Below are 23,202 nucleotides of genomic sequence, written 5' to 3'. Positions count from 1 at the left end.
CAATACAGGAAACTGTTGAATCTTTTTACATTGTACAATCAATAATTATGTAGCCATTAAGGCTCAAAAAGTAACATTACATGCTTTGGCTGTTAACTCTCCTCATAATAGTTTGAATAAATTCAGAGTATTGTACACACACACACTAAGAAAATAGTTCATAGTCTTTTTATGTCTGACTCCCTTGACACATTGCTTCACTTTTCAATATTGAAAAGCAGTAAATGTACAACTAGAAAAGAAAAAGACTAATTCAGATTTTTTTTAATGTTTTTTTCTCTGCAAATATCAAATGCAATGCAATCTATAAACTCAAAGTAACTGAAATCAAGAACTGTATTTTTTTGGTAAATGAAAACAGTCTGATGATGATTCTTGTGTATTGCAAAAATAAAAAAATAAAAAATAATACAAATCATAAATCGAAACATAAGTGTCTGCAGGCTGTGATTTAACACAGCCAACATGATGTTGATGCAAAAAAGGGAAGATCTGTTATTAATTACAAAAGTACTGTCTGCTGCCTTCAAGTTGTATGGAGAAGCACAGAACCAGGATTGACACGAGTTTTCTAAATCACAGCATCTAAACCTCTTGAAGATGTACATGGTTAGGGGTGTGGTGTTGGCCAGTGGGTGGAACTATATAAATTATTTCACTATCAACATTTGCTGAAATAATTTGACTTTCTGAATTTATGCCTCTCAATTGTAACTAGCGTGACTGATTTGGCAACAGAAAAAAAATGTTAAATATAATGCTGTAAAAAAGGTCATTTGAGGTCAAGCCTGAAATCATATTCTGAAGTTTAAAATAAAGGCAACAATGCTAAAGAAATGAATGGATGGGAACAATGAAACTATATTCAAACCAGAAATCAATAAGCAAAAACACTCTAATGTATGAAATCTATCTAAATATTTTTTCAAGTTATTTGTTAGCTATCTAAATGTCTGAAAGAACATTCAAACAAACATCAGTGTAGTTTTCTAAAATAGAAGACTAATGCAGAAAAAACTGTGCAATGTTCAAAGTAGTGGGATTACAGCTAACAGTTACTGCTGAACAAGCACTGATTCGTCTTCCTTATTATGCATTTGCCAGATATTACCCAAAATTTGTTGGTGAGACACAGTTAGTGCTAAAATTATGCAATGTGAACTCATTCAATAAAACTGGATTTATTTTGTATGTTGGGGGTAAAAGTAAAAAACGATGCATCACTGTTCTTTCTAACAATTCTGTATTTGATCTGAATTGATTCTCAAAAGTTTAGAATAAGTTCTGTATTCAAATTATGCTGACTTTTTTTTCTTCTTCCAGAAAATAAGTCACTTCATTGGACAGATTACATATAGATGAGGCAAAGCACGGCACAGTGCTTCTTGTCCAGTCTGACCAACTAGAATCACTAAAGACGGGGCGCAGGGTGGAATTATTGTAATGCATGGACATTGCCTACAACAGAATCATGTCACATTACAGAAGAAAGAATGAGGATTCATTCATTCACTTTCTTTTTGGCTTAATCCCTTTATTAACTGGGGTAGCCACCGTGGAATGTACCACTAACTTATCCAGCATGTTTAACGCAGCGGATGCCCTTCCAGCTGCAACTTATCACTGGAAAACACCCATATAGGGTTTATTTAATTTACCTATACCACATCTTTGGACTGTAGGGGTAATCGGAGCACCCGGAGGATACCCACGTGAACACTGTGAGAAGATGCAAACTCACAGAAATGCCAACTGACCCAGCTGAGGCTCAAACCAGCGACCTTCTTACTGTGAGGTGACAACGCTACCCACTGTGAAATTGCCTATGAGAATGAGGATGTTAAATCCAGTTTTAAATGTCAGAAGTGACACACTGAAACACAACTGTTTTTTTTTTTTTTGTTTTTAAATGTAAACATTTGTCACTTTTATATGATTTCATTGTAAATAAACAACTGGATTAATTAAGGTTTGTTAGTACTGATGACTATGCAGGCAGTTTGGACAAATTTTGTATGGACAGATATTTTGTTTGGTTTTGGCAAGTCACATTTAAAAGAATTAGGATACAAGATCAGATGAAAAGCAATGCAATCTATATATCAGAAATGCCTATGGATATGGACCAAAGAGGAAGTCATGCAAATACAGATATTTGATAAACCAAATACTACAATCACACATCTGATGAGAAACTTTATGGAAACAATAACAATTACATATTATTATTATTTTTTACTGCAAGCAAACTTTAACTTATGCAAGCCAGTATAAGGTGGGAGTCAATTGGGGCTCCCAAAAACAAGAAAAAAGGTCTGTCCACCCCAAAGTATCAAAGAACAATGCCTAAGACTGACATATCCAATGGCACAATAAATCAGTTCCTTCTGGCACAGGTTATACCAAATAATCTTTTTAACACATAAAGAGCCCAGGCATTTCTAAATGACTAATCTATGTGCATTTCATCTGTACTTCCCTGAGAGAGCAGTGCGATGGCAGCATTGTTGTCAGTAAAGATAATAATTTTAAAGACTATGTACAGAACAAAAACTGAAGCAACTAAAGATTCAGTACAAAAATTAATAAAGGTTGCTGGGAGAATAGGTGGGCTGATAAGGAGATAAATGTTCCTACAGTGGGTTAAGGTGGGAAAGCGCTGCAAACTGATTGATTAACGAGGGAGAAAAAAAATTCTGGAGGGAAATTATTTGTTTTCTGGGTGTTCAGGAACACCAGCAGCTGTGAGAGTAGCTCGATAATGCTGCAGAACTACACACATGCTCTTTACAAAACCTTTGGAAAGAGGGAAGAGGGGGAATCCAATATCAGGATAACCACTCCGCTCTGGAAGGAAACTACGATAACTCTTTCTCCTTTTCTTTGGTCTCACAGCTGGTTGAGACTCCTGACATGATTTTACACTTTGTTGAGATCCCAAAAAATTTGACATTACTTCAGGAACTTCTGGTATTTCTGATCCTGCACCACCCACCAATGAACTATCACACTCAGAGTTCTGGCTCAAATCTTTTTCAGTTAAACCAGTAGGTCCACTGGTTGCCATTGTAGAGAGACTGAGTCCCGAATCCTCAAAATCTTCTTCGACTTGTATGTCCTGCTTGCTAGAACTGCAGTGGTAAAGAACTGAGGGGATCTCTTCTAGAGGTTCTGCATAGAGGCTTCCAACACCACATCGTGGAGCATGATCTGTGATTGCCCCATCTAACTCTAGCCAGGACTCCAGCCGATGGACCAGCCGCCAACCACTGCAGGCAAAGTGTTCATAGACTTCCTGCTGAAAGACCTCTACAGGCTGCTGAAGAAGCTGAGTCATTGACTGTACCAGCTTAATGAGTGCCATCTCGTTGTAACAGCGACTATTTTCATAACCTTCCTGAAGTCCCCGGTCACTGTCAAAGCCAGCCTCATTGTAATATGGCTCATTGACCAGAATCAGACCTAAAGGTGTAGAAACAATAACAGAACCATAAAAACAAGATCCACTGTGCAGCACTACAATAAATTAATACAATCAACAACATAACTGGAGTGCACTTTTTTTACCTTGTATAGAGATAAGCACTTGAAGTAAACTTGATTTGCTTGTCCATCTTTCAGTACCCTGTAAAAAGATACAAAATCATATATTAAGACTTACCATTATTCAAACAACACAATGGAGAACATCAAGCAACATTCTATTTTAGGACAAAAGTAAAGCAACAACTAAATGGGGTTTGGGTTGGGTATTGTTTGGGGTATTTCAATACCGGTGCTAAATAGATACTTTTGAAAAGGTGCCAAAAGGGTGCCTAAACTGATACTTTTGAGTCATAAAATTATGGTGGATAACTCTGGTAAAATATACATTATATACATTTTTATATATATATTTTTGTTTACCATTTTAATTGAACAGAGTAATTAAAGGGTAAAGTATTTATATTTTGTATATTTGAATTGCATTAATATATTTCTTCTGATCATTTGCTTGTTAACATGAATGCAATATTTGCATTATGTAATTAACATTACATTAGCTTACTACTAACCTGTGGAAAGGCTATCATCAAATTCAGTGAATTTTTTTTTTTTTTAGGGTTAGGGCTTGAATTTATGCGTTTACATGCATACTACACTAATAATCTGATTTTAATATGATTTTAATTTAAGAGTCCTCCATGAGTCCTCCAGTGAATTTTGGTTACCCTTATCAGACTAAAGTTCAAATCTAACTAAACAGAAATGGAATTAAGACGTGGAGTATTCCTATTTTAGTGGCATTATTGAGGTGCTGTAGAGACATGTAAACACCTTAATCAAATTGGTACCATCATGAAGGACTTTGTCACATCTGGCATCAGTATATTCAATACACACATGGCTTTTGATACTCTCTAAACCTATCGAGTCAGTAAAGGACTAAAGAGACCTGCATCACAAAATGCGGAGGTTTTTTATTTATATTCAGCATGCAGTATCAAATTCCATTAAAACAACATGATATACCCCTTGAGGCTTATTCGTCCTTTTCCGCAGCACCAGTGCCACTGAAATTAGGCATCGAAATTCATATGCTAATGCAGTCCAATGCATATCGGTTACATTTTGGTACCCAACCCTAAATGGGGTAGTGAAAATTCAGGAATATGTCAGTCAGAAGTTAGATAAGACAGCAGGTTATCTCACCTTTCCAATCCAGGTGCCAAGAAGGCTGACACAAACCTTTCCATTATCATAAAGGTTAGGATTAAGCCGCCCGCTACACTGAGACAAATAACGGAAAAGAGGAGGAACAGCAGGATAGATATTAGGAAGCTGGATATCAAAGAGAAAGAGTCCATCCTCGTAGGGAGTGCGGTGAGGGCCCTTAATGAGAGCTGAAAAAAGGTCCTAAAAACAGAAAAGCATAATTAAAAATGACTAATCATATCCCTTATTTTAAGGGACATTTTAGAATAATTTTAATAATGTACTAGGAATAGTCTATTTCAAATTAGGTTGTGTGCATGTCACATTCACCATTCTGTCCTCAAAGGTTTTCACCATGATACCATCAGGCAGAGAGGTGGCCAGCAAGGCCATTTCTTTCCTTACAGTGCTAAAGAACTTCTTTGCCTCTGCTGGCTGAAATTCCATTTTTTTAAATGAGTGGGTGTCTATATAAAAAGAGAAAAGTTTTTTTTTTTTAAATTAGAGAATAAAACTATAGAATAAAGAATGTATAGAAAAAAAGGAGTTGCAGTGCTGACTTTCAATGTTACATTTAAGCAAATAACACAAGCAAGTCAGTAATTCCAAGTTGCTTTGTCATGCTTATTTAAAAAAGCAAAACTTACAACAACAAAAAAGTCTGTACCTGGTACCCATTCCAAAACAGAAAACACTTCCCCTTTAGCACTGGTAAAGGTGACACCTGGTTTGCCTCCACTCTGCTGGCACAAAACTGGAGTGTCACTAGGCCATTCAGAACGCACAGGTGTCTGTGGTTCAGTTAACACTGGAGTGATAATCCTTTCCTCTTCTACGGGAGCCTCCATTTTATCTTCTTCAACAATGGCAACATTGTCTAGAGTCTTTTTCAAATTCTCCTGAAGTTTCTTAATGTCATCCAGAAAGCGTTTTTCCTTTGTGGGTTTGATATCAGCAGAAGCTGTGGCAGCAGTTGCAGCTGATGGTTCTGCTGTGGGAGAGGTTGGTGATCCAGTCCAGAGCTGCTCAACAGTCATGTTCTTTAAACTTTCCAAAATCTTTAGGGCTTCTTTAAGCTCACGAAATCCCCTTGGTGGAGCTTCCTTAGTGGGCTTTTCCTCAGGTGTAGCAACACCACCTTAAAATAATTAATATTAATTGTTACAAAGTGTGCACTTTTCACCCAAACCAATAAGCAAGGCATATCTGCAGAAGTTCACAAAATTCTTTGTAGGACCTTGCTCACAGTATCCTGTTTATTTATGAACAGTAGGAAGCAAGATATAATACTTCTACATGAATATACATAAATAAAGCACTGTTTTAGGGTGCTTTCACACCTGCAGATCAATTCTTTTGTTCTGAAACTGGACTCAAATTGTTACAATGTTGCACTTTGCTCTTGGTGCATTTTATTTCACAAAGCAACATTTCTAAATGGAACAAAATAACTGAAACAGGTCACATGGAAATAAACTCTCCTCACATTGGTCAGTTTCAAGGTTTACTCTGCAGAGTCCCATTCACCTGTCCTTATTTTAATTTATGGCAATGAGCAAAAAGATATTATAAGTGAAAATGTGCGCTTTAATTTTGAATGGTGACACCCAGAGACATAGTCACCAAATATAAATCAGACTTCTCATACATAGATGATGGCTAGAATTATGCATAGGCTTTACATGATAGAGATCACTGTCTGATGAAGATCCATGTGACTCGAAATGTTACACGCTTTGTGTCAGCTTTTTAATTTAATAAATTTGTATTTTTGGAGCTTTAGTGTTGCCGCCTTTGCCGTTTTTTGGCTGAGCACCCAGTTTAGAGGGATGTGCGTGCTTTTGTACAGTTTTTCATTTTAGAGAAATAACAGATCAACCAAGACTGCAGTTCAGTAAATAAACAGCTGTTGTTAATAGTTCAGTATGGTTTTAATATCGCATTTGACAAGAAACGCACATTTACCGGTAGGAATGACATACCACCCCTACTCATAATTCTCTCTTCACTGTGATATAGCCTGGTTTGTTAGTTCGTTGGATGGTTTTGCCTTCTCCCTACAATTGATCCACTCCAGAGTTAATTTCAATAAACATGAGACCACCTCATTCTTACAATCTTGGCGTGGATCTATATATATATATATATATATATATATATATATATATATATATATATATATATATATATATGCATGTGTATGCATAGAGAGAGAGAGAGAGAGATAAAAAAAGGAATGTATTTTTATTACTTTTGTGTCTTTACTTTTTATTAGAAAAAAAAATTAGACTAACGACAGATCTTTTGTCTTTGTATGATCACATATATTGACCAAGCATACTTCTGTCTTACTGTGATTCTTTTTGCTGTTGTATATATGCTGGAGTCAGGTAAATGTGTGTGTGTGATCTTGCAAAGACAATGTCAGACACCGTAATATGCTCTGGTCCCTTGTCCGCTTATGGTGTTGACGAGTTATACAGCCAACTCTTATCACTAAATGGCTGGATGTCAAAGTGGAGCCAACTGAATAACATAAGTTTTGTAGACAATTGGCCAAGCTTCTGGGGTAGACCTGACCTGTTGAAGAGAGATGGTCTTAATCCCACCGGGGCTGGGGCAACTCTCCTCTCTAGTAATCTGGCATATAGTTTTAGTGTTGGCTCTTGATTAACTGGGGCCCAGGTTAGGGAGTGGACAGATTCGCTTATTCAGCCTAGCATCCACAGTTTATCTAACTCAGATAATCCACAGCACATAGAGCCACTTAGATATAAGAACATAGAGACTGCGTCTGTTCTTTGAACCTCTAAATAAAAAATAAAAAAAAACTTCCAAACCCATTCAAAGGAAACAATCTATTTGATGTTCATCAAATAGAAAATAAAGGTAATCAAAAGATAAAACTTGAATTATTGAACATCACTCACCTATAAAACTCTTTTTTTTAATCATTTCATAACTCATCTAAAGCTAGATGCACTTTATCTAACAGAAACCTGGCTAAAACCTAACGATTTCATGACCCTAAATGAGTCTTCACCTGAATGATATAATTAAAAACACGAGCTGTGTCTTAAAGGCAAAGATGTTGGCATAATATACAGTAATATTTTTAGTGTTACTTAGCAACCTGACTTAAAATATAATTCATTTGAAGTAATAGTGTTGTATATTTCAGTGTGCAATTTAAACAAATTTTAATCTAAATTTAAATTGTCAACTCTATATATGCCTCCAGGGCACCATACCGACTTTACAAAAGAATTAGCTGATTTCTTATCAGAAATATTTCTGGCCACAGATACATTTTTAAATGCTGGTGATTTTAATATTCATACAGAAAATGAAAAAGATGCTTTAAGTCTGGCCTTCTTAAGGCTGGCTCACACTACAATTTTTTTATAATCCTAAACAATTGTAGCATGTCAGACTGCACGAACATGGCATTCATGTCACATTGTAAGATTTCAGCTGTCATTATGTCAGACTGAATGACAATGAAGATGCAACAAACATGGAAGAAAACTCCCCTGGAGTTTGACGTCATCCCTCACAGCAAACATAAACAATCTGTAGTAGCAATTTTGCACACAGCATGTCTCAATAATGAAACCAGGAAGAAAAAAAAACAGTTTTGACATTTCACCGCTTGTTATTTGATCAGTCACTTAGTGACTGTCTGTGAACATATCAAACCAACAATCAAAAATCACAGATTTTAGCACAGAATTTTAGGAATCTTTGAGGATTTCCCAAATTTGTCTCAGATGACTAATCCGTGGCTGAAATCCCAATGTAAGCAGGGTTTAAGACATCCTAGACTCTGTTGGAGTGGAACAGCATGTCCCAGGGCCTAGTCATCAGCATAATCATACCTTAGACCTAATATTATCACATGGTATTGGTATTGATAATGTTGAAGTTGTGCAGCAGTGATGATATTTCAGATCACAATGTATTCTCTTGTTTATTGCGCATTGATAGGTCTACAAAATCATCTCCTAATTACAAATATGGTAGAACAATCACCACTAGCACTAAAGATGGCTTTGTCAGTAACAAACCTGATCTAATTTCCACAGCATTCCAGGCAGCCTAGAAGACCTTGACACTGCAACTAAAATTATTGATTCTTCTTTCTAGCACATTGGACTTAGTTGCTCCGTTAAACTTAAAAAATGTAAGGGGAAAAAATCACTTTTTAATACCACAGCCTTAATCCAAAATGAATTAATTTAATTCCTCAAAATTCTATAAAATGAATAATGTGAATTTTTATTTTATTTGCAAATTTACTTAAAATACAAAAGCTGAAAAATCACATGTACATAAGTATTCACAGCCTTTGCTGTGAAGCTCTAAATTGAGCTCATGTACATTCTGTTTCTCTTATCATTTGAGAGATGTTTCAACAGATGAATTGGAGTTTACCTGTGGTAAATTTAGTTGATTGGACACTTTCTATATAAGGTCGCAGGGTTGACAGTGCATGTCAACAAAGGAATTGTCTGTAGACCTCCGAGACATGATTGTCTTGAGGCACAGAGCTAGGGAAGGTCACAGAAAAATGTATACTGCTCTGAAAGTTCAAATGAGCACAGTGGCCTCCAACATCCATAAGTGGAAGATGTTTGGAACCACCAGGACTCTTCCTAGAGCTGGCCGGCCATCTAAGCTGAGTGATCGGTGGAGAAGGGCCTTAGTCAGGGTTGTGAACTCTGTCTGAGCTCCAGCGTTTTTCTGTTGAGAGAGAGGAGAACCTTACAGAAGAACAACCATCTGTGCAGCAATCCACCAATCAAGCCTATATAGTAGAGTGGCCAGATGGAAGCCACTCCCCACATGGATGCCAAAATGCATCTGAAGGACTCTCAGACCATAAGAAACAAAATTCTCTGGTCTGATGAGACTAAATTTGAACTCTTTGAAGTGAATGCCAGGTGTTACATTTGAAGAAAACCAGGCACTGCTCATCACCAAGTTAATACCATTCCTACAGTGAAGCATGGTGGTGGCAGCATCATGCTTCATTAATCCTCTTATTAAAAAAGTACAGCTTTATCCCAAAGAATTAGTACATTTTAGACCCATTTCAAACCTGCCTTTTCTATCAAAGATACTGAAAAAGTCATATCTGGTTAACTATGTTCCTTCCTACAAACAATCGGTAGATCTTTCTCATAACTGGCCCCAACTCTGGGACAGCCTTCCTAGGGACTTGTCAGGGACTTGTAGAGCTGCACATTGATCAATTTGCTTTTCAGTGTTTTGACTTTCAGCAATGAAAATTAAACCACAGTAAACTGAACTAAACTTAAATCCATAAAAACTGGACTTACACCGTTTCAAGACACATTACATATATATAATAGACTAATTCTGGATTCAACAAATAACACCCTTAAGCCTTTAACTGCCTGCTCTACCAAATGGTTGACCATATTTTAACTGTTTTAAATAATGAATGTTAAAAGTCATTTAACGAACAACTGTTTTAAATAACCATTTACACTAGTGTTGGTTAAAAAAAAAAAAAAAAAAAATATCCTGTTGCATTACAGTTGATTTTAGTTTTATTGCAAAAACAAAAAAACATGTTAAACATAAATCTAATATTTAATAGCACACTTCAAAAAATAAAGATGATATAGTATTCAAAAATGTTTTATTTTGATTGATTGATTGATTCATTCATTTCTTTTCGGCTAAGTCCCTTATTTAATCTGGGGTCACCACAGCGGAATAAAATGCCAACTTTTCCAGCACATGTTTTACACAGCTGATGCCCCTCCAGCTGCAACCCATCTCTGGGAAACATCCACACACACTCATACACTACGGACAATTTAGCCTACCCAATTCACCTGTGCTGCATGTCTTTGGACTGTGGGGGAAACCGGAGCACCTGGAGGAAACCCACAAGGACAACATGCAAACTCCACACAGAAACGCCAACTGACCCAGCCGAAACTTGAAACAGTGACCTTCATGCTTCTTGCTACCTACTGCGCCACAACGTTTTATTATGATGTTTTTAAATAAATTGGACTTTTTCCTATATATGTAATAAGTCCGGTACTTTTACCATAAAAAGAAATATCTACCAGTTGGTAAAGGTTGAAATTTTAGAAATTATAGGATGTGTTGACAAAAATGCAGAGTGTGGTAACTAGTGACATAAGGAGTCAAGTGAAAATTCAATTATTTTTTTTCTTGGTGGAGCGCTTAAAGGGTTAATTTTAAGTCAAAATGGGAAACTGAACTCAACAAAACAATTGAGAATGAGATTTGGAAAATCATATGCTTAGAATCACATAAAGGGATCAATTACCATAACTAGAAAGGAAAAGACTGGAAAACAAACATTTGTTTTTTTTAGAACACCATTGATGGTGTAAAAATATGTTAAAAGTCCACAGCTAGAGGGGTTGCGGGAATGTAGGTAATCAAATACATATATTTTGGGAATGTCAGAAGATACTTGCATTTTGGCAAGAGATTAATATTGAGATAATGAAAATTACGCATTTAGACCTACCTTTTACTCCCTAGTTTTTCTTGATTGAAGGGATACCCCAGGATGTATATGATAAAAACCAAATAAAATATTCTACATATACATTTACTAAGTGCAAGAATGACTTTCAAACTGAATGAAAACTAAAAATTCCCAACTTCCTGTTTGGTTTCAGATTTTGCCATTTTGCAAGTATTGACATGCTTTATATGTGTGCCAAGTTTTGTATGTGTTAAACGTAGCTCAAGGATTACTTCACTAAAAGTGTATAGGTGGCGCTGTCGAGATATTTTGTCACATCCAGGGTCCTATCATACACCCAGTTTAATAAGGTGCGAGATGTGTTTTGTATCACCATATGGGACATAAGAATAGGACATGTGTTTGGATATAACTCTGTTTACCACACTTCCTTATTATTGTTCATTTATTAGTTCGCTCTAACCACTTGTTTTAAAACAAACAAAATTAAATATGTAGACTAATGGATGTCTTCAGTGGAGTGCAAACAACACTGTTTCCTTATCCACAGAAGTAAAGGAGTAAAGTGTAAAAGTAAAGAGAAAGTAAAGAGGCTGAATGGAGGAGGCTCATTTTTTTTCCTTGCACAAATGGTCTGTTTACCTGATTTCTCGACAGTATAGCCTTCAGTTTTAGACCATGTGCGCCACTTACAAAGTCTGCCATGTAAATAGCAAATGTGCCATAGCACGACGCAACTTACCCTTAAAGGGAATTTAAGAGCTCAAAACACACCCAAAACTCATTAAAAGAATGAGCACAACCCTGTTAGACCATGCGCCAGAGCACAGAACATATTTTTCTGTCTTTTAAATAACAAAAGTGGATTCGGACATGCCCTTAATGCTAACAAACCCATTGGAGCAAGTGTTTACAAGTGAATGAGAAGGAGCTCAAGATGAGAACTTGGATCTGTGTGTACCATATGATTAAAGTTGTTGCACCTCCGCTGGCTCCTGCCTCAGATTGAGCGAGTTTTAGCTACTTGTATTAGGGTTGTGCCGATAGACGATTCCATCGTCCATTGCTGATGGCCGACAAACTTCACGATGCTGAGCTGGCATCGAGATCCATCTCCCCACCCCACATTTATATTGATATATAACTTATCATTCGCATGTCATCTTAATAGCAATAACTGTCTTTTCATGAGCTGTGTTACATATGTTACAACATACAGATGTTACAAATAGCTGCCTCTTGCACGGCTAACAGCATCATGAGGATTTAATGAAGGATTATACAGTACCTCTCACGTTTAAAATTCACGCTGTTATCTGCAAACCCCATCCCACAGACTTTACAGTCAATGGCTTTAGTCATTTTCATAGCGGACTTGAAGCCACTGGAAGTCTTATCCACTCTTGGAAAAGTGTAAATGGTAGATTAACATTTAGCACATGATCACTAATAAGATGTGCCATTATTAGTAACTGTGGGTAAACCTGTCAGTGTTATTTTCATTCTCTCATCTTCAGCGCTTCACATTTTCACGGTTGTAGCTCCTGTCATGTGAAGGCAGAAGGCATTGACTGAGTGATTGACAGCTGATATTAATCAATCAATTGCGTAACACCTTGCGCCGGGTGCATGATAGGGCCCATAGACTGATTTCACGCGGCCGCCATTTTCAAAAGCGAAATCGAGGCTGCGGTGGTAAGAAACCCGGAAGTATCATTGGGAGTTAAATAGGAATGTTGTGTAACTGGCTATATAGCTTATCAGCGAAGAGAAAGTGACACAATTTTATAATTTCTCCACCTTCCGGGTGACCCGGAGGTCCGTTCTGAATGAATGGTGAATATAATAAGGGATATCAGAGCTCATTTTCAGCTAAGTTAAAGGAAATGGCACTAGTTAGCTAATGTTTTCTTTCCCAAACACACGTTTTAGATGCTATTTATCAAACTCGAGTTAATAAACTGATTCTTTCGACTTGTCACGATACTGAATTAAAAGAAAAAAACATAAATATCCCGCAAACATTAAGGCACTGTTGATGGCTTTCTTAAAACAGTGCTGATTTGCCATTGTGGTCACGTGTTCAACAGAAATGATTGTGATTGGCCGAGAAGGTCATCAGTTCACAGCTGTTTACCGGGCACACACACACAACACAGACAGAGGAGCGGTCTGCTTGATGACTAGACTGATCTTGACGGCTGCTTCGCGCTTCAGTCTCCTTGTATCGGTGTTTGCACTGGGTGAAGAGCGGTAAGCTGAGTGCAAACCAAACGCAGATACATGGAGACTGAAGCGCGAAGCCGTGAAGATCAGTCGAGTCATCCGCGCTCAGCAGCGCTTCCATGATAGCGGGAAATAGCCGGGTTTAAAACTTCAGTACCGGGACAACACTATTACAGACAACACGAGGATGTGCTGCAGAGGACTGCAGTGTTTTATCACTCACCGGGTTACACAGGCTGAACTGAAGCCCAGGAGGACACTTAAGCGCATCACTGAGATTGTGATGTTGTTTGATGCTAAATTGCTTTTAATTGTTTAAAATAAACTTACTAAATGATATTAAAGTGATGGTTACATCATTTCTGCATTTTAAAATCTCGGCAACAGCTGGAGGTTTATAGTACACGGCATGTTACTGCAATGTTTACAGTGCTGGTCCTATACTTCCGGGTTTCTTCCCACCGCAGCCTCGCTTTGGTTCTTTAAAATGGCGGCCGCGTGAAATAAGCGTATAGACTGTAAACCTGGTGACTCAGGTCAGAGCAGAGAGTGATAATGTCAGGATTAGCGGAAACAGGGGAAAATGACAGCATGAAGAACTTACTGCCAATAATAATAACCGCACGTCTGGAATATATAAATATTTTGACTTTGTCATAATTAAAATAAAAGTGAAATGTCATAAATGGGTGTTTAAATTGAGATCTCAATATTTGAATGATTTATTGTGCAGCTAATGTAAACCTGCACTGAGTTTTTGTTAATGCAGGCTAATCAAGTAGTGACAGAAAACACCTTTAATGACACAAAAAAGTATTTAGATGCCACCACAACTTATTTTGTCATCATTCTATTTTGTAAGGAAGCCAAAATGCTTTTATACATTTGAAGCAATCTACAACTAGATCTACAATTGAAAAAAAAGGTAATTATCCAAAGGCCACATGGGCGCCGATCTGTGGGCTGTGATGCAAAAGGATTATGGATAAACTGTGATCCATTACACCTCTATGAGCAACTTTTGCAATGTTTAATATACAAAATAAATGGATTTAGGTTTTAGCAATTTAGTAAACATCTCTGGCACATCGAATATAAATTAATAAAACCAACTATATTAAAAATATATATATTTTACAACACTGGTGGAATGTTGTGGCCTTGAAGATAGGAGCTGCAATTGATTCAAACTCAAAATGCCATGTGCAAATGTTTGACATTGATCATGTAGCCTTAGATGAACCCATTTTTTGTAATTAGCAATAAAGTGCACCCAACTCGGAGGAGTGACTCAAATCAACTCTTTCTCTCTCATTGGAGAATGTTCTTAACAGCACCCAAAATGTTAACTATAAAAATGAGGGCAATGAAATTTATAATTACCAAACTCTTCGTGAGTCCATTTTTTGTGAAACAATGTGAATATACAGAAGTGAATATTTAATGTAAAACCTAATACAATGGTAAGAGAATGCAATACCTCCAGCAAGTTCAGTTGTAGAAAATGTTCCTGTTGAGTCTGTAGTTTTGAAGGCAAGTATGCCATTAGTTTTTTCATCAGATGTGGTAGCTGTGGTGGAAGAGGAAATGGAGATGGTTTCTTCACCCCCTGGTTCTTCTTCCACTTGTCCATTATCTGTTTCCCAACTATCACTCTCATCTTCCCATTCTTCAGATGAGGCACCACTACTGCTGCCCTCGGCAGAGTCATAATATGTTTCTTCAATTTCAGACTCAACATTATACAAGTGCTGGGATAGAAAGAACAAATGATTGTTAGTTCCAGAATCTATATGTAGATATGTTTATATGCACCACAAAGATCATTCAAGTTTAACATTTTATCCTGTATAGAATGGTGCATACCTGTGGCAAGACAATTGTCTTTGAATTATCAGCCCAAACAACTTCCACTTTACTGCTTAAATCCACCCTGCAGACTTGGCCAACAGATCTCTATGCAAACAGTCAAGATAGCAGTCAAGTTGACAGAAATTGCAAATAACAAGAATTACCAACTAATTTTGTCGTTTTAAAAATTGCAGTAGTTTACGGTACACGTTTATTATTTTTTTTTACTATTAGAAATATCAAAATAGTAAACTATAACATTCCATTTTTTTTGGGACCAAGAACAACAGCATGGTACCTAAAAAAGCTCAGAACAGACCAGAGCTCAAACAAAGCTTGTTGATTTCTTGTGACAAACAGCCACATTACAAGCAAGAACAGGATTCTCTCCATGTCCCATGGTTTACTGAGCTGTTTCCATGTCGTATTTAAAAATGTGTGGAAAAGAAAGCATGTGGGGTTCTCTTTATTTGCGTGTGCTTGGCATATGTCTAAACATGAAATATGAAGTTGAGCATGCAAAAGAAGAGCATGCAAAACACAATATGTGAACGACCTGTATGGCTTTCATCTTCGAATAAGAATCATGTCAATTCCACTTTCTATTGTACACCATGCCTACCAAAAGTACTATAGACAGTGGAAACATACTGTACTGTACCATATTGCTCAGTGGAAATTAAGCATTAAAGAAAAATGTAAAGTTATAGTACATTTTAAACTACAAAATGAGGGTCATCTGATATTAAATGGACATTGACAATGTGGTAAACATGTTTCTCCAAGCAACTATCTTTTTTAAAATCTATTTTTTGTACCTCAGTTCCGCAGTCCTCTGTACCAGAATTGCCAATCCTTATGATAATATCCGTTGTACGAAAATGGAAATCTGGATGATCAGCAATGTCATAAACACTAACATCGTCTTCCTCCCCAATCACCTATAAGTCCAAAATAAATCTTTTAAACAATTTAAAAATAGACTATCGTAAACATATCTTAACCCGAAAATCAATCATACCTCAACATCATCACCTGCAGCATTGAGTTTAACCCACTTGACGGCACATGTTCTGGCTTTATGATCACCTGACTGAATCACCCCGTAGATGGCTGGATCTTGAAGAACCTGGGCTATAGGAAGCACAAAAAGCATACTTTTTATATCAAGTGAACAAAAAGCAAGATCTTATAGCAAGATCTTATAACATGATCTGTGTAAAATAATTAGTAAACTATTGAATTGTAAAAGAGTATAAAATAAAAAACAAGCAAAACAACAATCATACTGAAAATGTATACAACCGTGTTATAAAGAGAGCTTACGCCGCTTGTCTACAACATAATCTCCAGGGCAGAACTCATGGTTGTCAAGGTGCTGGATAGGGATTAAATCATTGGAGCGGATCCCTGTCTCTATTTTACCATCCTTCCACATCACATCTGCAGAAGTTACAGTGGAGACAACTTCAACTGCCACCCTATGTACAAACAAACACAACATTGAAGAGATTTGTCAGAAATATGATTGACTTAATGTCTACTTAAAACCTCTGAGCGGGTATTGTTAGAATATCTGATCATAATTCAATATGTAACACATTTAGGAAATAATTATTTAATGAATGCTTCATTGTGCAATTTCATGGGAGACATACCTATAACTTTTTAGAGTGTGTTGCAGGCAAAATTAATAATAATAATAAAAATAAATTAAATTAAATTTATTTATTTATCTATATTTCCATAATTCCAAATTGTTAGTATTTTTTTAGATGAACATTTTTTGAGTAAAACCTGGAATAGATTTTTAGCATTAGGTCAAGTATGACAAAAAAAAAAAAAGCAAACAGAATCCACAAAAGATAGACAGAAAAATAAAGAAAACAGAGTAGAGAGTATTGGTGGCAAATTAACTTATGACAATAAGACAGAAGAATAGTGAGTGAAAAATTGCATTTTTAAGAGGTTAAAAAATAAGTTGTGATGAAGCATTGGGTTTACTGAAAGCACAAAAAGTTATTGGTTGTCTTGGAAGGAGTTATGGTTGATCTAACTAACTGAATGGATAAGTTGAAGATGAAGCACCGGGTTGGCCGAAATCACAAGAAGGTCTGTCTTGGTAAGACATGAAGTTAAAGATGATGGTTCACCATTCAGTACGATGAGATTTAAAATGTAGAATGTGTGTTTATTTTATTATACCCAATGGTAAACAGTTGCTTGTGGCAACCTCTGTTAGATACAGTTAGTAACTTTGGGAGCATTTTTTAAATATGTGGTGAAAACTATTTGGTGCTAAAGCAAAGTGTTTTATTTCAAAGTTGAGTACTGCATTATCAAACACAATACTGGATCATTTCCGAACACACAAATCAGTGATATTTGTTTGTGTATTATTTCACCTGTCTCCTGGTTTAAATTCACGAGAAAATTTTGTCCTCTTCTTCTTGTGCTTTCTCTTTAAGTTGCGAATAGATAGAGGAATGCTTTTTTTTCGTGTTGGGCCACTTTGAAGTGAGGCTGTAGAGCTAGCAGAAGAAGTAACAGAGCTGGTATCATCAGTGTTATCCCCTGGCTCCTCATCTGAATCTGGGTCCCCCAAATGGGCCCATTGTTCCTGAGAAGCATCAGGTGATGGCTCTTTCCCCTCTTCCAGATAATTATGATCAGGATCATTGTTGGAGTAGCATGGAATGGAATTAATACCAGAACAGTCCTGTTCTTGCACTGATTCTTCTTTACCTGAATAATAGGATATGGTAAAAAAAATATATATATATATATGTGGTTGGAATTTACAACAAAGTGAAACATTTCTTATTTGTTACCAATTCAAACAGTAATGTTGAAGTAGCAATATTATAAACAACATTGTGTATTAAAGGGAAATCTATATATACCTTTGCTGTCCTTTTTCTCAAGTGGCTGTAAATTGATGTTCAGTGTATCTGCATTTTCGGTAACTCTCTTTCCAGCTTCCTTTCTAAACATTCTTTTTAACTAAAAGGTAAACAAACAAACAAACAAATTAATAAGTAAAGAAGTTATAGGGGAACTATTTTGCCCCCTTTTCAAGATTTAAAATAAGTCTTTTGTGTCTACAGAATGTGTCACCTCAAAATACTCATCAGATTAATTATTATACCTTTGTGTATATTGGAAATTTGAGCTGTTTAGACTTTGTAGCTTTGTAGAGATTGAAGCATCTTCTTTTGTAATTGTACTAATCATGCAACTGCAGGATGATAAATTACAGCAATTTTACTGCGTTTATTACAAACATTCACTGTTTTAAAAACATTTTTGCACTTGTGAAAAATGTAAAAACATTTTTTCACTTGTGAAACTCATTCTTGAGGTGCTGCTGATCATAGAGAGATGAAGAGATTGTTTAATCCTGGTTGCTTTGGACACGTCTTGTCTTGTGGATATGATTATACGTGTTACTATAGAGACATGTTAATACGAGGCTGTCAAAAAAGTTGGTGGGCGGGGAAACAGCACTCCTACGTCACGTTGCAGTGGGCCTCAAAATGGAAAGGATTCAGATCCCATTTTTAACATTAGTAAAAAAAAAAAGACTAATTGTGTTTTTATCACTCCAATATGACTGTGGACACACTATACCTTCACAGGAATATGCATAAAATCCACTCATTTAGTAAAACTGTTTAAACTAAACAAATATGCAATCGCAATTTATAAAACATGTTTTTTTTTTTATCAAACTGCAATTATTTTTGAAAGATAAACAGTCCATAAGATATTTTCCAAGTAATAGGTTATTTTCTTGTCAACTCAACCAGAGGTCCTCAGCTCATAGTCAAAGGAATACATAAATTAATGAGAGGCCAAAAACTTAAACGTAATGAATGCAAAATTTACAGAATAAACCTCCTCAGAATTCAATACAATTCGTGCCAATATTCTAGTATCTAAACGTATTGCGTTAGAAGTAATTCCTTATCTGATTAGTTGGTATTTTTATTTTCTTGCAAACAGAATTCAGATAGTTAAACTGAAACAACAGTTTTATCTATCCCAATATAAACGAATGTTAAAGCACCCCAAGGTTGTGTGAGACTGCCTTGCAGACAGATCTAATCAATTGATTTTAAAGCAGCAGATTGTTTGTTTGTTTGACTTTATTAATCCCCAAAGGGAAATCCATAAAAAATAGATAAAATAAGTAACATATGTATAAAAAAAATAAATAAATAACAATGATGCTGCATACCTTAGTTCCAAAAACAATGAGTAAACACTTGTCCATAACTAATAACTATTTCAATTCAGCACAATTAATTTAGTATGACTTTGGTTGTACAATCTGATGACTGTTGGTAAAAACAACTTCCTGTATTTTTCTCTGTAACACCGGGAATGAATTAATCTTGCACTAAAAGAACTTGCACACGCTTGGACTGTATCAAAAAGAGGATGATTATCATGGTTCATCATACTGACAAATTTGTCCAGCATTCGATTATGTGCAATCTCTTCAATAGTTGGTAGTGCACACCCCACAAAAGTACCTGTCCTCTTCATAAGCTTATTTCATTTGTTTTTCTCATCCAACTTTCCCCCTCCCTAGCAGGTTACAGCATACAGGATCACAGAATACACCACAGAATCATAAAAAAGCTTTTAACAGTGTCTGACACACACCAAAGGACATCAGTCGTCTTAATAAATGAATGCAGCTCTGATACACCTAATTTTCAGACCAATAGAGCTTGTTGTTTAGATATACTGTACACCCAGTAGGCTTGGGCGGTATTACGGTATACCGCAGGATCAAAAAATAGCAACGGTGTCAGTTTCAATACTGTTATACAGTCATAAAATATATAATACATACTTTATTTAATGCCTACAAAAATGTATGTGTGATTGTCATCACAGGAAAGTGTGGAGGAGAGAGAGAGGGGGTGGGGGAGGGAGGGGGAGTGGTGAGGTGACGAGTCGCGCTCCAAAGTGACCTGCAGTTTGGAGGTCAGAGAGGTCTGCATTAGAGCTGAAGATCTTTGCCTGAACCCGGTGGGACCCGAAAAAATCCTAATAACTGCATTAAAATCCATCCCTGCAAAGGTGAAACAATGATGACAGAGAAGTTAAAAAAAGCTCATTTTGACGGCGGTCAAGCCAGTCAGTAGCTCAGAAGGAACTGTCATTCTAGCCGCAGAGGTATTTCGCCGGTCGCTCATACACTGCGTATTACGGTAGAGCACAAACCGCAAGCTGACAGGTAAAAAGGCGAGAAAACTCGCTACTTTGAAACTGCTGTCATGGCAAATTAAATGGATGTTCATGACTGGTAGAAGATGAACAAACAATCCTACCCAAAACTTGCAAAATTAGCCAGATCAGAACTCTGCATTTCAGCCTGTAGCAGTAGGAAAGGGTGTTCAGTTCTGCTGGACGCATCATCGGTCCTGACAGCAAGACTGCGCTAAAGCCAGTGGATTTAATAATGTTCCTCCACAAAAACACGTAGCCTAATCTTGGTGAGTAAAGGGTTTTTCAATTATAAATGAATATTAATTAAACCATATAATCATAATGTAGACAGGTATACAGGCTAATGTTGGCAATATTATTTTATTATTCAGCTTCACCGTTGCCTCAATACCAGATTGTGAAGAGAAGTGGCGAAACAAATCTCGCAGAGCCTTTATCTTAATTTCGTTTTTGCCAAAATACCCATCATTATTTAGAGTTTATTTTAATTCGATTTGTTAAGCAAGACTTCTTTTCATTGGTGTGTTAGCCAATTTAATGGCTAAGGGTATGTAATTAAGTTAGGCCTATTTAAAGTGCTGAGATGTTATGACGTTACAGAGTAATTTATTTAGACGCATTTAATTTTTTGTTCCAACTTCCAAGTGGCCTATAGTCTACGTTTGTTACGAATAAATTATGTTAAAACATATAAATGACTCATTCTTGAAAAAAATGCAAAAGAGCTGTGTGCATGAGCACATTTGTATAATGTCGGGCTGTAAACGGGTTCGGGCTTTAAAACATATCAATCGAAATGCACCTGTCGGACTCAGGCCCCATCGGGTATAATTTTTATGGCCCAATTACAGCTCTCTGCATTCCCGCTGCTGTACCGCGGGAACCGACCAGATTTTCTTGTGATGCGGGAGTAAATTTCTAAATAAACCGCGGGAGCGATGTGTGTGTGTGTGTGTGTGTGTGTGTGTGAGAGAGAGAGAGAGAGAGAGAGAGAGAGAGAGAGAGAGAGAGAGGTGCTGTGCTTCGCTTCTCTTTCTCTGTTTCTGTGTGTGTGTCTGCATGAGAGGAGTGTCCCGCGCAGAATACAAAGACAAACAGGTGACCGCAAGCCTAAAGTTGCATATAGGTTATTTAGTTTCTGAATGGTTTAGGCACAAGCTAACAGTTTGGTGACGCTGTCTGAGCCTTACGTCATAATTTTTTTTATTACGCCGGTAATACCGGGGTAAAATATGGAGGCGGTTTGACGGTATCAAAATTTGGATACAGCCCAAGCCTAACACCCAGGTACATATATGATAAAACATTTCTGACTCCTGAATAATCACTGGATGTCTACTAAAATCAACAATCATCTGGTCTTTGGTCTTATTAGCGTTTAATTTAAGACATTTTGTTTTACACCATTCAGCAAAACTTTTAAAAAGCAACCTATACTCACTCTCATCATGATTCCTTTTGTAACCTACAATTGCAGAGTCATCGGAAAACTTCTGTAAATGACAAATTTTGGAGCTGTATTGAAAATCCGACATATAGAATATAAATAAATATTGAGCTAAAACTGTTCCTTGAGGAACACCAGTGCTACTCATTATAACTTGTGACCCACAGTTATGCATCCTAACATACTGTGGTCTATTTGTGATATAGTCAATTAACCAACTTACCATACTTTTTTGTAAACCTGCGTTTTCTAATTTTGCCCTCAGTAGTGCAGGCCGGATGGTGTTGAATGCACTTAAAAAATAAAAAAAATGTGATCCTAACAGTATTACCTGATGTTTCTAGATGTGTAAAAGATAAAAAATTGCAACATCTACCCCTACACCAGTTTCATACGCAAACTGCAGTCTGTCCTGAGAAGCAGTCAACAGCTGCTTTATATAATTTAAAACAACATAGTATTATTAACTTCACCTCCATGAACTGCTTTTAGAAGCGAGTCAGTAAAATGCGCTGAAACTTTGTGAAAACAAAACACACAATGATGAGAGAAGTATCTCTAGAAAGCTTGAAGTGTCTACTTTAAATTCAGCTATGCATCATGAAAACAACATTGGTTGATAAAGTAATCAGAATGAAACCAACGCTATGTCTAGTTTCTCAGTCTGATCTTATTAGTTTTAATGCGACCACGCCCACGGGGCATTGTTATAAAAAGCGTCTGCATAAGACGCGTGCAGACTGTGGTCAGAAAAACACATAATTAAAATAAAAGGAAACTTAGCAAATACTAATCAAAGATGATGATTAATGATATCTATATAAAGCTTGGTATGTCTACTTTGAAATAACCAATTCAAGTCGAAAACAAATAATCTCTTTTTATGTAATCCTTATAAAAGTAAGGACTGGTACGGATTCTCCTATATTGCCTCATTACAGCTAACGTGATCCCACCTTTCATTAAGCATGCTGTTCATATGTAAATTTCCAGATGTGAAAACAACAGTGGTAAAGGACCAGTGGCAAAGAGAGCTGAAGTTGAAAAGAAGTGCTCCGAGTTTGCTCAGTAATGAGAGTAATGTTTGTCTGTGTCATGCCGACAAACTATTAGATGAGGATGTAGAATACTGCCTTTTTCCTGCATTCCTCCCCATCACAAGGTACCTGTCTACAAGGCTACATTTCTAAGTGTACTTTGTAAGTTTTTCTTTAAATTATTTCTGTAAATATTGAAT

At 36.5% G+C, this 23,202-nt stretch overlaps 1 protein-coding gene across 1 annotated transcript in view; it reads right to left on the bottom strand.

Moving 5' to 3' along the window:
- Positions 1-2,183: 2,183 nt before the first annotated feature.
- LOC100331775 ((E3-independent) E2 ubiquitin-conjugating enzyme UBE2O) overlaps positions 2,184-23,202 on the bottom strand; it is a 123,413-nt gene continuing 102,394 nt past the window's right edge. Inside the window, exons 10-21 of the mRNA XM_073954030.1 lie at positions 18,178-18,277; positions 17,680-18,019; positions 16,601-16,755; positions 16,296-16,408; positions 16,093-16,215; positions 15,290-15,379; positions 14,904-15,174; positions 5,363-5,833; positions 5,026-5,162; positions 4,693-4,896; positions 3,568-3,625; positions 2,184-3,462 (exon numbers count right to left, since the gene is read on the bottom strand). Of these exons, the coding sequence (XP_073810131.1) occupies positions 2,708-3,462; positions 3,568-3,625; positions 4,693-4,896; positions 5,026-5,162; positions 5,363-5,833; positions 14,904-15,174; positions 15,290-15,379; positions 16,093-16,215; positions 16,296-16,408; positions 16,601-16,755; positions 17,680-18,019; positions 18,178-18,277 (2,817 nt within the window). The 3' untranslated portion in view covers positions 2,184-2,707. The remainder of the gene's footprint in view (positions 3,463-3,567; positions 3,626-4,692; positions 4,897-5,025; positions 5,163-5,362; positions 5,834-14,903; positions 15,175-15,289; positions 15,380-16,092; positions 16,216-16,295; positions 16,409-16,600; positions 16,756-17,679; positions 18,020-18,177; positions 18,278-23,202) is intronic.

This window comes from Danio rerio, chromosome 6 (genome assembly GCF_049306965.1).
Source record: "Danio rerio strain Tuebingen ecotype United States chromosome 6, GRCz12tu, whole genome shotgun sequence".
Taxonomy (NCBI): domain Eukaryota; kingdom Metazoa; phylum Chordata; class Actinopteri; order Cypriniformes; family Danionidae; genus Danio; species Danio rerio.
The sequence above is the reverse complement of the archived record's forward strand: the minus strand, read 5'-3'. Positions and strand labels throughout refer to the sequence as shown.